This window comes from Gastrolobium bilobum, unplaced genomic scaffold (genome assembly GCF_033153095.1).
Source record: "Gastrolobium bilobum isolate Gb01-03AN ecotype WA unplaced genomic scaffold, APGP_CSIRO_Gbil_v1 utg12345, whole genome shotgun sequence".
NCBI classification, from domain to species: Eukaryota; Viridiplantae; Streptophyta; class Magnoliopsida; order Fabales; family Fabaceae; genus Gastrolobium; species Gastrolobium bilobum.
In genome coordinates this window covers 159,302-174,765 of record NW_026898413.1, presented here as the reverse complement: position 1 = coordinate 174,765, position 15,464 = coordinate 159,302, and the positions used below count along the sequence as shown (strand labels likewise).

The 15,464-nt window shown below is 32.4% G+C and overlaps 1 protein-coding gene across 1 annotated transcript; it reads right to left on the bottom strand.

The window, feature by feature from the left end:
* Nucleotides 1-1,539: 1,539 nt before the first annotated feature.
* Nucleotides 1,540-6,487, bottom strand: LOC133316032 (uncharacterized). The gene is made up of 7 exons (XM_061517725.1): nucleotides 5,296-6,487; nucleotides 4,916-5,207; nucleotides 3,915-4,124; nucleotides 3,638-3,811; nucleotides 2,629-2,829; nucleotides 2,406-2,519; nucleotides 1,540-1,881 (listed from the first exon to the last, which is right to left on the bottom strand). Exons 1-7 carry the CDS (start codon nucleotides 6,396-6,398, stop codon nucleotides 1,540-1,542), a joined length of 2,436 nt encoding a protein of 811 aa, XP_061373709.1. The 5' UTR covers nucleotides 6,399-6,487.
* Nucleotides 6,488-15,464: the final 8,977 nt, after the last annotated feature.

The window sequence follows — 15,464 nt, the reverse complement described above, 5'->3', positions numbered from 1 at the left end:
TGGCCTAAGAAGTACAGCTAACACTTCATGCTATTTTTTTATTTATTTTTTTGGTAATAGCTATTTTTTATTTTTTTATCTCTTTAAAATTCCAAATTGATTAATAAATGTAATAATATCATATTCAAGTATTGACAAATTTGGATTTCAATAATTGTCCTCTTTTGCTTTTCATTTAGGGTTGTTTGGTGGACAGGATATGATAAGGGTAGAATATGATATGGAGCTGATAAGCCTATATCATGTTTTGTGTTTGATGAGCACCTGATTAGCAATCTGATAAAATTATGTAGAAGGAGAAAGGAGAAAGAAAAAACAAAATATAATGCAATAAATACAAATATATTGAATAGCGTGGGGATATATTAGGTATCTGATATTAGTATCTATCCTGTTGAATCCTAACTCAGCTCCCTCTATATGATAAGAAATCATGTATTAGATATAGGATAAAATGAGATAATAGGATAAACTAATCATATCCTATTGACCCACTAAACAAGAGATAAAAGTAAAATATGATAAGTTATTTTATCCTATCTTTTTTATCAGGTGTTCCAAACAGCGCGAAGTTAATTCAAATTTGTTCATAACAAATGCAGAACTCGAAAAAAAGTGCGACTCTCAAGAAAGATGGGTGTGGGGTTTTAAAGACTCAATGCAAAGGTTGTGTGGGATGATAAGAAATCTATAAAAAAAAAATTGTAGACGTGGGTAATAAATCCTCTCAAGTCTCATATTCGTGTGAAATTTTAGTATGTATTTCTCTTTTTATAAATTTAAATTACACCTCCCTTATTTAATGTCAATGAAGAGAAAAATAGACACATATTTTTCGCATGACTTGCATGAGAGGATCTATTACCATGGAGGTAAAACTCTAAAAAACTAAAGATCAATGGACATGCGACCTTTGAAAACTAAAAACAAGGGAGGGGCGCATGACATTTGAATCCATTATTTTCTTTATATTTATGAATCTTTCCATCGAACAGTGTGTCTTTGTTAGGAGGACACTCATGGCATGGGATTTCATTCATTTCTATTGCTAAGACTCAAGTGAAACCATTAAGCAAAGCAAACTATTTTTTATGGAACAGAAATTTAAGCAACTTCTGCCATAACCAATGCTGATATTAACCCTTTGTCTTTGAAAGACCCAAGGCATTAAGCAAATGCATAAAACCATGGTCTGAAGTTTATATGTTCATAACAGAACAGCACCATATCAGATTCTAAAAATTGCACTTGCATGATGTACAGGTTACAAGGATTTCTTGTAAAAATGCCACGACAATCACCACATCAAACCTATCTTTATCTACACACACACACAATACACTAACTGCAGACTTGAACTCTTGGACTTAAACTGCGCTATTTACCAAGATTCTCAAATGATCTTGAATCTTTTTATTTTATCACATTATTTTTATTTTCTCAATTCACAATTCCTTGCTCCTAAATCTCCTACATATTCATTTTTTTTCTGAGGTAAAAACTCTCAGGTACACATGTGAAAACTCACAACAAGGTTCATCACATGGTCCAAACTTCACGTAGGAGTTCATATCTAGCATTTGTGGTGGGGTGGCTCCCTAACTCCGTGTGATTAACTTCTCCATTTACAGTGACTGATGGAGATGATGGCAGCTTATCAATGATGAATGTGAGAGGGGAATCAAGTTCCTCCAGTTCTTCATCACTCGTATATCCTCTCCTTTGAATAGCTGATACATTTCTAGCCATGTGAGACTTTCCTCCTGCTTCAGCAACCTTCTCTGCCACATTTGCTGAGGAAGGAGGGACATATATAACCGGAGCAGCAGCATACGGGAAGCTTCTGACAGATTCCGCTGAAAATCTTCGCTCCACGATCGTCTAATGATGAAGTAAATAAACTTCAATAAACTAGTTTTCCCTTGAACAGTAGAAGATAATCACTTTGCTCTTAAGGTAGAACATTAAGTTACCAAAATAAGTACTCCACGAAATTGACATTGCATGAAAGGCATTATGAATTTCTGAATTTGAATAATTTATTTCTTCTTTCCTTGTTAATGCAAATTGTTTATCAAAGTCATGCAAGTTGAGAGAAACCAAATTTAATACCAGGTAGGTGTTCATAACTTATGGACAAACCCAGTGCACAAGCCGTGTGAGGGCAGGGATGAATGTCTGTTGTACACGGTCTTACCTTTGCATTTTTTAGAAGAGAAAGATTTTAAACTCGAACCCGTGACCTTTTGATCACAAGGAGCAATCTTACCGCTACTCCAAGGCATGCTCTCTTAGGTGTTCATGACATACCATATAATAATAACAAAATAAAATGTTCACCCAATTTAACAACAAATTAATGTATCCTTGTGAACAGTTTTAAAAGGAAGAGATGTATAGTATACCTCCCCGTTCAGGGCCTCCAAAACAGCTCCTGGAACAGGGTCTGGACAGAACTCATCTGGAGTGAAGTTACAGAGGACCCTTATAACCAATGAAAGAGTGATGGATGGACACACCTGCACATCAATAAAAGACATTGAATAAAACGCAATGACAAACCAAATAAAAGAGAACCAGAAAGTGATATGCCACAAAAGAAAACGGTATTTGATTCATGAAATTAACCTCCTGTCTAACATGTCTATCTATAAGCATGTCTTTTGGTAGCATTAGAAGGTCACTCAAGTCGTTAAGGAGAACAAATGATTTAGGTTCACTATCTCCACCCTGCCTTTCATCATTTTCACAGCTCTCCTGATCTTCTTGCAGACAATCGTCAGCATCCATGCCAAACATATCAGTAAGCCATCTAGACCAAGTGCCAACCTGCAATTCAAGCACCTCTTCCATAAGCATAGACACCTATAGGCCTTACCTTTCCTATATGATGAAACCTTGATACTACATAGTAATCACATGACTCGCATCAACTAAGTGGTGATATAAACCCCAAATTTTGTTAATTCATATTGTCATATTTTCAATTTTACTGATTTCACCTTTGGACATTACCACAGCAATGAGATCAATAAACCATACAGCAAGGCATATGAAGAGTCCACTGTATAAAATCACAAATGGCATACAACATAATATCTTCTAATTAGATGATCTTTTAAGATTGTGTATGAAGTTAGAATATAAGGCGGGGCCAATACACCAAATATCATGAACAATTACCATGCCCTTTTTTTTTCCAGAATGAGAACATAAAAAGTAGCCAGTTAATCTTAGTCAGAGTGGTTGAACAGATAAACTAAAACAGTAATCATGAGGAAAAAAAATTCTTATATTCACTAGATATGTTCTGCACATGACCATGTCAGATGATTGAATTCCTGTGTACTAAATGGTTAACCTCAGAGTAATGTCTTTGGTACCTTTTAGCTTCAGTTTCAACTCAAGCAGTTTGTATAAGTTATATAAAGTAAACATGCTCAACAGAGAAAATCTCTTTGTTGTTTTCTTAATTTTATAAGTAATTTTTTCGTAAGCTTCCATCAAAAACTGTCCCTCCAAGAAACTGATTTGCTATTGAAGAGGAAAGTTTCCAACTGCTTGGAAATTCTGTTCAAATTCAACTTATAGACAATGTGTAAACACAAAACAGTAACAAGGGAAAAAAAATACTTACAGAATTTTTTAGCTGTGCACCAGACCCAAAGCTTAAATTTCCTGCTGGAATTGGCAAAACCTTCGAATCAACAATAGGATCCGATACAGGATCAGTTGGGATCTCAAGGGCTGACTCCCGAAGAATAGCATTGAGCATTGCAACATCTAGTCTAGCTATGCACTGTTCCATGACCTGGTGAAAGAATTGAAGTCTACTCAATCCTTAGAGCAAAGGAAAGGGAAGCTAAAAACATCTTCAAGAAAGGAAGGAAATCAATAATAATAGAAAAGCACACCATTCTAGCCAACACAGGCAAACAACCACACACATGCCCTCCTGCTCGAACAGGACACAGTCGTTGAAAAGCATCTTGGAAAGCATTTCTCCAGAGATTGATGGAAAAGTTTCCTTGATTGTGATCACCCAGAGCAGGTCCTAGCAGCCTCCCCATGGATTTGATTGAAGAGGAGTCCCCAGATGGAGACTGCATATAAGGAGTCAAAGCCTGAAAACATAGCATGCTTCTCAACTCAACTGATCACCAATGCTTTAAAAAATGATGACACAACTTTATGTCAAGAGCATCTTAGAGTCAATCAATCACTTTTAATTTGAATAAACTTAAAATATATCAAATTTACAAGATATGAATTAATATTACTAACAGCACTAAAGTGAATAAAGGTTATGATAAAAAAAAGGAGTGACACATTAGCATATATTTAATGACCATACTTAATCCCAAATCATTATAGCTAATACTAATCAGTGGATACGAATAAAATTCTAGGTTTCTACACTTTTGCACCCATAAGAAGCACATGTCAAGTAACTGAGAGATATTAATAAATTTCTGTTGTTCAGTTTCTCTACCACAACAAATGAAACAGGGGAGGAGGGGAATTTCAATGATTCCACATCTTTTCCAGGAACTTGAATCAGAGAAAAAGTCAAGTTTTATGCAGCCTTTCTTTCTTTTCTTTTTTTATCAGAGATCATTTCGATAAAAGAACAAAAACACTGTTTAGAGTTAAGATGGAACTTCAACAAGTTAACAGTCATTACCGATAAAAGAATCTCTTAGTGAAAAATAAGAAAGAATGGTTATTTCCTACTTAGACTTAAACTGGGTAAATAGACTAAACATTGGCATAAGATGGTTAAAATAGACAATGTACTCCTCCCCATTGTACCAAGCAATAGGTAAGAATGGTTGTTTTCTTAAATCAGTGAATGCATCCATATCTTAGTTGTACACATCAATTATATAACTTAAACAACAGACAACACTAATACCTGCCACCACACTGACTCCACTATCCGACTAAAGATCCATGATTCTACTCTCTCTAAGGCAGATGTGAAGGTTCCTGTCTCTTGCCAATCTTCAACAAGCTGCATAAAACCATTTCCTGGTTTACCATTGGAGCTACCTTTCCATTTCAGTGCTGCAGCCTTCACATCATTTCTCTTGCCGGAACCATTTGATTCAGCCAACCTCATAAGGGGATTAGCTTGACATGAATTCCCAAATGTTTGCGAAACTATCTCTCTCAGCACAACGGTATTCGACAACCAGAAAGTTAACCTAAAATATAAAAATCAAAATAAGAATACCTATTGTTCATATTCAAAATTAGTAGTTGACAAAATTTTAACAAAGTACATGTACATACCTTGAAACATCATTACCACAAGACTTAGCAACCAAAATAAGGCCAGAAACAGTATTTTTGGCAATTGTTGCTCGCCGGTTTTGGGTCCAATGCTTACAAGCATGTATATAGAGCCTAGAAAGGCGCCGAGCAGGTGTGTGCACCTTGTGTGCTGAGCTCCCATGCTCTGGTACAACAGAATAAAGTGACACTTCAAGAGCGGCAACTTCTCTCAGTTCCTCTTCAAGCTTTTCAATTCGTAATTCCATTTCTTCAACTTTTAATTCCAAAGCTGCCACATCTTCATGTTCACCATTTTCTTCAGCATTAACTGTTTCATGACTGTCATCTTCACTTCCCATGCTCTGAGCACCATTGGAGGATCCATCCAGGATATCAAGTTCCTTGACCTCTTGAACAAGTTTTTCATTAACTCCTTCAGAAGATTCTGATGAAACTTTTACAGGAACTTTCACAGTATTAGAATTTGTTGATGAAGTATTTTTATTCGTAACTTTGGAAGGCCCTTTATTTGAGTTCATAGGTTTCTTTTGATTGCTATGAGATACACTTGATTGCAATTTCTTTGATTTTCTATCAGATCTCTCCCTTGATCCACGATTGCTTTCTGAAGGATTCACTTCAACCTTATTCGTAGGATCTTTTGAAGCTTTTTCTACTTTCTCATCCTCATTTGTGAAAGAATCACCTTGGGATGATACTGAATCCTTTACTGTCTCAGTATCTGATACTTCCTCATTCCCTCTTTTTTGCTCTTTCTCCAAATCACCAAAATGATCATCAAGTACTTCTTCATTTTTGCTTTCATTAGCAACCATTTCATTAACTTTCATCTCGACCAGTGTCTCCTCAGACCTGTTGACATCATCCACATAATCTATAACCATGTTTTCACAAGTTTCTGAATTCTCTGAGGCCGTGTTCGAATCACTTATAAAATCATTTGCAGTTGGTCTACCCTGGGGAGTCTTAGATTCAGTTCCTTTTTCATGCAATGTTGTGGATGAATTATCTTGATGCAATTTATTATCTCTCCTTTCGGTTCTTCTTGAACTCTTTGTCTGACTATTCCTTGAAGCTTTTCTCTTCTCAATTTCTTTCATACTTCCAAATTCCTTCAAATATCATTCAAATGAAGAAGTGGGAAAAATGATAGCATTAACTAACCTTGGCGAGCTCCTTCAGCGCAAGGCGGTTCTCAATTCCTAAAGTGTGTAACCACTACCACAAATAGCGGATGCAGAACCTCTTGTGCAGCTGTTTTTCCACAGACTCAAAAACAACTATGTTCTACCTGCAAAAGTAGTGATAAAATAAGTGGCTAAATTCTCACCCCAAAAAAAAAATTAAAAAAAAAAATATCAAAGAGAGAGAGAGAATAATAGGAAAAAATCGCAAAAGAAGGGTAACCAAAAAAAAAATATCAAAGAGATAGGAGGTGAGGTGAAGTCATCTGAACCATTCATCACAATTGAATATAAAAACATGTAGTCCAACTGAATGTACCAGCAGATGCAGCAAAACCAGAAAAATTACTAGTGCAGAAAATTCAGATAGCACACGATTTGTAGTAATTGAAGGGGTACCAGATTGAATTTCAAGCAAAAAAAAAAAAAAAAATACACCGAATAAATCAAGACTATTTGATACCCAATTCTGCACCAATTGCGATCTTGTCCACACTAGTGAAATTGAAGTAAGTACATAGAATTGAGCAAACATATCATTACTTGTTTGCTTTAACTCTTTGTAGGAACAAGGCACGCATCTTTCAGACAAAATAAAAAAATAAACAACACTCATTTGTTTGCCGAAGTCGAATTAGAATTAGAATGGAATGACAGGGACATAGTGACACCTATGAAGTAAAAGTAAAAAATAGAAAAACATCCCGATCGAGTAGCGATAACACAAGCAGAGACCTACAAGTAGAGGGAGGGTTGAGGAAATATCCTCCATTACCATTACCATCACCATCAACATCATCATCAATCATCATCATCATCAAATATGCTAGCTGGCTATATTATAATAATATCAGGACCCCATTTAACAACTGTGTGTAATCTGTACAAAAATGCTTTCTTTCCTTTAACTATTAACTTTGACCAACCCAACAACCTATCACGGAAAGGGTAAATAAGGATTTAGGAGTGGAGGCTCAGATAATCAACTGCTACATTTCATTAATATCCACCGAAAAACAAAAGCACACAAGACAAAAAAAAAAAAAAAACAACAGAGGAAGAGGACGACGTCACTGCATAATTACTAGAAAAACGAAAACGAAATGAAAATGAATCAAGAATCTAAAATGAAACAAAATAAAATTTAAGAACCGACATGGTTCATGTAAAAAGAAAAAATGGTCAAACACAATAACTTATCCAAATAGCATGAAAACAAAAGTAGTAGAGAGAAGGAACAGAGAGAGAGAAGCAAAACGAACAAGATCTGAGGAGAAGATTGATAGAAGTTTCGAAAGCACGGAGGAAACAATCCAAACCAAACTTGGTGAGTTCGTGAGTGTATACTCTGTGTAGTCAATTCGGCAGTTTTGAGTTAGAGACCGTATGATATATCACGTGAAACAGATAGACAAAAAAAAAGTACCAAGAGAGAGAAAGAGCAGAGTTAAAAAGTTGTAACTGTAATAATAAAGAAGGATAAGGTGAGGGAACAGTTAAAAACGTTGGAACTTACCACGCTAACACGAGGGGAGAGTGAGAGAGAGAGAGAGAGGGTTTTGATTTTGAAGTGATTCGGACGCAAAAATGATGGTTATAAAGCATGGCAGAGAAGAGGATCTTCGGGATTAGCAATGTTGTTGCCACTCTTGTTTGTGTTTTATTATGTGTGTCTGCGTTATTTTTGTACTCGTGAGTTGTGAGTTGTGACTTGTGAGAGTTCAATTCAAAGAGAGTGCGGGAACGTGGTGTTATTTTTAAAACGGAACAAGTGGTGGTGGTGGGGGGATGGTAACCGGTAAAGGGTGTCGGTGCCGGTCAAGCTCTGTCTTTATTCTGTAATTAAGTAAACCTTTCCGCCATCCATGGGACGTGATGTGATGTGATCCTTGTCTTATCTTGTGGGGCCCTGATTCTTAACACTTTTCCTTTTCTTATTTCTTTTCTTTCTAGTATTCCGCTTTATGTATTTATTAGTGTATTATTCGTGCGATGCACATAAAAAAAAGATCAAAATATTTGTCGTTGTCGTGGTTGATTAATCACACTGCAAATCTTATACTTACAAAAATTTGTGTTACTATCTTGTTCTATATTTCAGGTGAAAAAAATTACAGTATTGACACAGAACTTTACAAATATTAACAATAAACAAAAATCGGTTATCCAAAGTGATCAATATTATACAAATCAAATATAGTTATATACTCGATGAGTTATAAAAAATAAATACGCCGTAGTGGACTATGTTAAAATGAGGATGGCCAAAAAAAGAGAAATGCATACAACTTATTGCTAATTATAACCGTCACCAATAAAATCAAGGTAACAAACAGACCAAGCAAATATCGAATTAAAAGATCAGCTTGTACCTATAATAAGAAAACGCTATTAATTTAGTGTCATTTTGTAGCAATCATTGGAGTGATGAGTTCAACACATTTCAATCATGTGATTTCCTATGTTTATGCATTACCAGGGACATCCTCTTCTACCATCATATTTATGCCTACGAAAATACAAAATGCAAATGTTCATTAAATAAATTATGTTAATATGTTAACACCCAAAAGTAATAGTCTCAACAAAAAAAGGGTTATTTTTTTAGAACCCAAAAACATTATTTGAAAGGGATTTGAAAGCAAATAACCAAATAGTCATGTATGAGTCATATTTTTTGCTTACATTGAAACAAATGTGTCTAAACAACATCAAATCAATACACATGCTCAAAACTTGTAACAATATATGGTTTTTCTCTATAATTTTCTTCTCTTTTAATTTATGGTTTTTATACGTTTTTTTAAATTGGTGATAAATGCATATTTAAATTTTTAAATATTTATGTTAAATATTTTTAAAAAAAAATACTTGTACAAATTTTTTTTCTCTTTTGTATTATGTTTTTAAGTTAAAATTTTAATAAATTTTCTTTTAAATTATAAATACGTCATTTCTTATTTTTTATTTAAATTTAAATTTTAAATTAATTTTTTTAACAATTATACATATTTTTATAATATGAAATATATTTTCTGTTTAATCTATAATTTTATATTAAAATTCAAATTTCTTATATATACATACATATATATTTATATATATATATATATATTTTTCCCATTACAATAACATTAAATATTGAACTCTTTTTTCACTTATCAAGTTCAAAATTCAAAATTCAAAATTCAAAATTCAAAAATTTAAAATATTAAATATTTTCCCATCCAATAAACATAATAACAACTATTATTAATAGATTTAACAATTTCGCATACTAAAAATAGTGGGAAACATGCATAGAAATGATGGATTTTTCATTTTCAAGAAACATTGGTAATGCACCTTTCACCTTCTAACAGAATAATTAAAAATCTTACAATTTCAATATAGAAATGATAGTTGGACATTAATTTGATGTCTGCCACTAACACTTTAATTTCGAAATTTAATTTTCTTACAACTTTATTTTTAGTTATTTATTTATTTTCAAAATTGGCAAGCAAGTGAGAACGCATAAGAGGTAGAAGATTAAGCTTCTTAATGGTTCAAAGGTTATAAGAAATCATAGGTTGAAGGCTTACTTTTTCTTTAGTTTTTTTATATTTATTTTATTTAAAAGAAATCATTTTAAAAAAAGAAAATTTATTTTTAAAACCTATTTATTTAAGTAAATACTATTATTAATGAGCTTAACAATTACCAATGCAAAAAGTAGTAGATATAATTATGATTGTTTGTCACTAAGAGATTCTGAACTTTTTTTCCACCTATAAAATTCAAAATTAAAAAACTCTTCAGCTTCCACTAAGCTTCAATACAAAAGAACTTTTTCATTCTCCAATGAGGTTCAATAAATTTCCGCACAACAATTACCCATGTAGAAAGTAATGGTATAATAAATGAGCTGTCTGCCACCAATAATTGTCCAAATATTTTTCCACCGCTACAAAGTTTAAAATTCAAATTTCAAATTTAAATGAAATTCGAAATTTAAAATAAATATTTCATTAAGCAATGAGTTATTATTAATTTGAAAATTCTAATGTAGAAAGCAGTGGAATATTAAATGAGTTGTCTGCCACAAAAAATTGTTCACATAATTTTCCATTTTATTTATTTACAAATTTTGATTTATTTAATATTTATTTAATTTAAACTTTTACTAAAGAAGAAAAGTTTTCAAATGACTTGTAGTGTGAACACAAATGTGAGACTTAAGAAGAGAGTGACACATCATCAGACTTTCCAACAAATGGGTTTACTTTATATATAATAGATAGATAGATTATCTTATTATTTTTACAAATAAATTATTTATTATTATTTTAATTTTTTTAACTTTAAAAATCGACGTAACAATGACTTGTTTTCTCATTTGGTAGACAATAGTGACTTTAATTGCATATGTTGAAGGCTTACTTTTTCTTTAGTTTTTTATTTTTATTTTATTTAAAAGAAATCATTCTAATAAAAGAAATTTTATTTTTAAAACCTATTTGTTTAAGTGGAATATTATTATTACTATTATTAATGAGCTTAAAAAAAAATAAGCTTAACAAATACCAATGCAAAAAGTAGTAGATATTATTATGATAGTTTGCCACTAAAAGATTCTAAACTTTTTTACCACCTATAAAATTCAAAATTCAAAAACTCTTCAGCTTCCACTAAGCTTCAATACAAAAGAACTTTTCCATTCTTCCAATGCAATTTTTAAAAACATTTTATTTCCCAATATAACAATTAATGATGGTGGGTCATTAATCATCCATTTCGATTTTCGTTTTTTCATAAAAAGTCATTATTACGATTTTTTCTTTTATTTATTTTTTAAATGTTAAAGCAAGTGTGAACACACAGCTGAACACGAATCAGAGTTTGACACGTTAGCGTTTTGGATGATTTATAGTGTGAACATACAGTGTGAACACAAAGGAGGTTTTCTTTGGTTCTCCTTTATATATATAATAGATATGATTGGGAATGTATCATTTCGTAATAAAATTTTTATATTTAACTCTTTCTTCACATATATTAAATAAGTGAGGTCAAATTCATTAATGAAAAAAGATATAAATATAAAAAATTTCACATGAACAAGTCATGCAAAATTTGAAATTTTAACACAAGAGATCAATTCTGCTAAAATTATATATATAGGGTTCGCTTTTTCTGCAGTTAGTGCAGATAAATTATCTGCAGTAAGTTCAATACGACGTCGTTTTGGAGTGAAAATCGTGTTGTTTTTATAATTTTAATTTATTTCAGAGTTATTATAGTCTTTATAATTTTAATTTTTTAATGTTTCAATCCCAAAACGACTTCGTTTTGGGAGTAAATGCAGATAACTTATTTGCAGTAACTGCAGAAATATTTTTTGATATATATATATATATGGAAAAGGTATTTCTACAGCCATTTTAGATAAGCTTATCTACAGCTACCTTTTATAACTATGTTCTCACAGGAGAACATAGTTATAACACTAAAGTTGCTTTTTTCTCTCTCTCTCCGCGTCATTAGACAGGTTTTGAAAAGTAAATGAGGAGAGAGAAAAAAAAAGCAACTTTAGTGTTATAACTATATTCTCCCGGGAGAACATAGTTATAAAAGGTAGTTGTAGATAAGTTTATCTAAAGTGGTTGTAGAAATGTTTACCTATATATATATATATATATATATATATATATATATATATATATATATATATAGGTTATATTTACAAAAAAATTTGTTTACAAACTACACTATCTTCTCTCGAGAACACTGGTTACACTATGTTCTTCCTGGAGAAGATAGTGTAATTTGTAAAACAATTTAAAAAAAGTTTGTAAACGGATTACTGTGATAAATGAAGCTTTTATTGGGAAAATTGTTTGGAATTTCCTTAATAATCAAGACAAGTTAATTTTGAAAGCTAAATATGGCAATGTTATCAACAGGCAAGAAGCTTTCACTTGGAAGACTAGAAATTCTAATCTCTGGAAAGCCATGTGTGAAGTCTGGCACAAATTGAAGCCTAGACTAATCTGGGAAGTAGGAGATGGATTATCAATCAAGTTCTAGGAAGATAAATGGGTGGCTCATGATAGCAATTTAGCAAGTAAGGCTCTTATTCCTATTCCTCATTCAGAGATTGGAAAGAAAGCCAGGGAGTATGTTACTAATGATGAAATGTGGAACTATGGGGCTCTTTCAAATTTTCTTCCGGACAGTACTATACAAACAATTAGAAGTATTCTTCCTCCTCAAGGGGATGGTGGAGCTGATAGTCTTAGGTGGAATATTAAGGGATCCAGTGAGATAACTGTCAAGCATTTGTATAATGCTCTTCTTAATCACGATGGTGAGGATGATAATGAGAATGGAATCTGGTCTATGATTTGGAAATTGAAAGTGCCTAACCGATTTAGTGTTCTCCTCTGGAAGATTGCCCACCATCAGTTGCCTACTAGAAGCATGCTGGCTAGATTAGACATGTCAACTCCAATCTGTCCTTTGTGTCAACTGGATGAAGAAACCATATTGCATATGACTAAAGATTGCAACAAAATTAAGAGAGTGTGGTTGGACCTAATTGACCTTGTTTTTTATAATATGTTTGTTAGTGCAGATTTATGTAGCTGGTTGAAGATGAATTTGAAGAATGATGTCTTAATGCGGGCTAATGATCAATGGCCCATCATGTTTGCTGTCACAGTGGCTTGTGCTTGGTGATGGAGAAATGAAGTGGTTCATGGTGAGGAGGATAACTGGTTGGCTTATAAGAGTCAAACAATAACTCAGAATGTTCATGAGATCTCTTATGCATGGAGGCAATGTCGAGTTGGTAGGAATATTAGAAGACCAGTGCACATACCCATGGTTTGGCAACCTTCGGGAGCTGGCTAGATTAAAATTAACACAAATGGGGCAGCCAAAATAAATGTTGGAGAAGTTGCGTGTGGGGGAATCATGAGGGATGAAACTGGTAGATGGATTCAAGGCTTTTCCTATCACATAGGTAAGTGTTCAGCCTTTGTAGCTGAACTTTGGGGTGTTCTCAAAGGTCTTGAAATGGCTTGGAACGAGGGTTGGAGACGTTATTTGTTAGAAAGTGATGCTAGCTCAGTGATCACTTTTCCCACCAAGAGTGGAAGAGCAACTCGAGAGTCTCGTTTGGTGACTCACATTCGAGCATGGTTACAAAAAGATTGGAAGGTGCAGTTGGTTCATGTTTTTAGGGAAAGCAATGGTTGTGCGGACTGGCTGTCTAAATATTCATTGGAGCACCATTTGGAGAATAATTTTATAGTCTTTGATTCCCCTCCCCCTTGGGATTTTGCCACTGTATTTGGTTGATTTTTCTTTGGTTTGTAATTCTCGTAGGGTGTTTCTGAACTGAGTTTGTGTTTGGGGTCTTTAGCCCCTTCTTATTTACCAAAAAAAAAATTTGTTTTACCGGTAAGATACTTTTAAATAAAATTTTACTAATAAAATATAGTATACTCTGTAAGTTTGTAAAATAAAATTTTGTTAATATAACCCTCCTAAAAGCCCATATAATAAACGGGAAGGAAGAAACATGGATTTCACTTCAGGAGGGAAAAATGAAAGCAATTTTTATGCAAATGGAACATTGGGACTTGGGTTATGCGATGCAAGGACATGCGATTTTTTTAAAAAAATGTGTGTCAGACACTGACACGTTCCGACAATTTCTGACACGAGGTCAATATTGTAAGACACATGATCAATGTTTCGACACACTTTTGTGACACTTAGTCAACTTTTTTTCGATATGCGGTCAATGCTTTGACACGCATCCGACACGTTTTTTTTAGAACTAAATTTTATTAAACATAAAAAAATAATTTATAAATCAATTTTTTTCTGTTATGAAATTGGACATAAAAAATTAACAATGTACGAAAAAAATTTGTTTATATTTATGTTATAAATTTTGAATATTTGATTGGTTATATGACTTATTATGGGCTGTTATATGTATTAAATATAAACTATATTATATATATTAAAAATATTATGTAATATCAAAATGTGTCCCAACGTGTCAGAATATGACATTTTTTAGAATGAACGTGTCTACATGTTGTGTTGTGTTGTGTCCCGTGTCAGTGTCGGTGCAACATAGGTTATATATATATATATATATATATATATATATATATATATATATATATATATATATATATATATATATATATATATATATATATGAGGTAGGATCCTTTGACACCAGTGTCAAATTTTAATTTTGACACCTTATCTGAAAGTCGTTAGATCAAAGAAGATCAATGACTTTGATTTGCAAGCATATGACACCATTGATCTTTTTTTATCTAACGACTCTCAGATAAGGTGTCAAAATTAAAATTTGACACTGGTGTCAAATGATCCTACCTCTATATATATATATATGTATGTATATATATATATATATATATATATATATATATATATATTATATATATCAGCAGTCAAATACTTGCTATATATATACGTGAAAGTATTAAATGTAAAAAATCATAACCATACAAAAGGGAAAAACATTAAATGTGGGGAATCATAACAGTTGTTACTGTTATACGTAAAGCGCTTGTTAAAATAATTTTACCATATAGGGGTAAACATTTCTATAACCACTTTAAATATGATTATTTATAGCTATCTTTTATAATTATCTACTACCAGTAGTACATAGTTATAACATTAAAATTATTTTTCTCTCCTCAGTAACTTTCCAGAACCTGTCTATTGACGTGAAGAGAAAAAAAATTAATTTTATTTGTTATATCTATGTACTACTGGTAGTACATAGTTACAAAGGATAACTATAGATAACCTTATCTAAAGTTGCTGTAGAAATATTTTTTCATATAAGTCTTACTCCTCATCCCAGCGTTGATTTATGTCCATCCAACAGTTATAGTTTAGGAAGTTATATTAATTAATTAATTATTAATTACACTATAAAAG

Coding starts and splice junctions, on each gene's coding strand:
- LOC133316032 (XM_061517725.1), bottom strand. CDS start 6,398: ATGAAAGAAATTGAGAAGAGAAAAGCTTCAAGGAATAGTCAGACAAAG. Junction 3,812..3,914: donor TGCCTGTGTTGGCTAGAATG/GTGTGCTTTTCT, acceptor TTCTTTCACCAG/GTCATGGAACAGTGCATAGC. Junction 2,520..2,628: donor ATAGACATGTTAGACAGGAG/GTTAATTTCATG, acceptor ATTGATGTGCAG/GTGTGTCCATCCATCACTCT.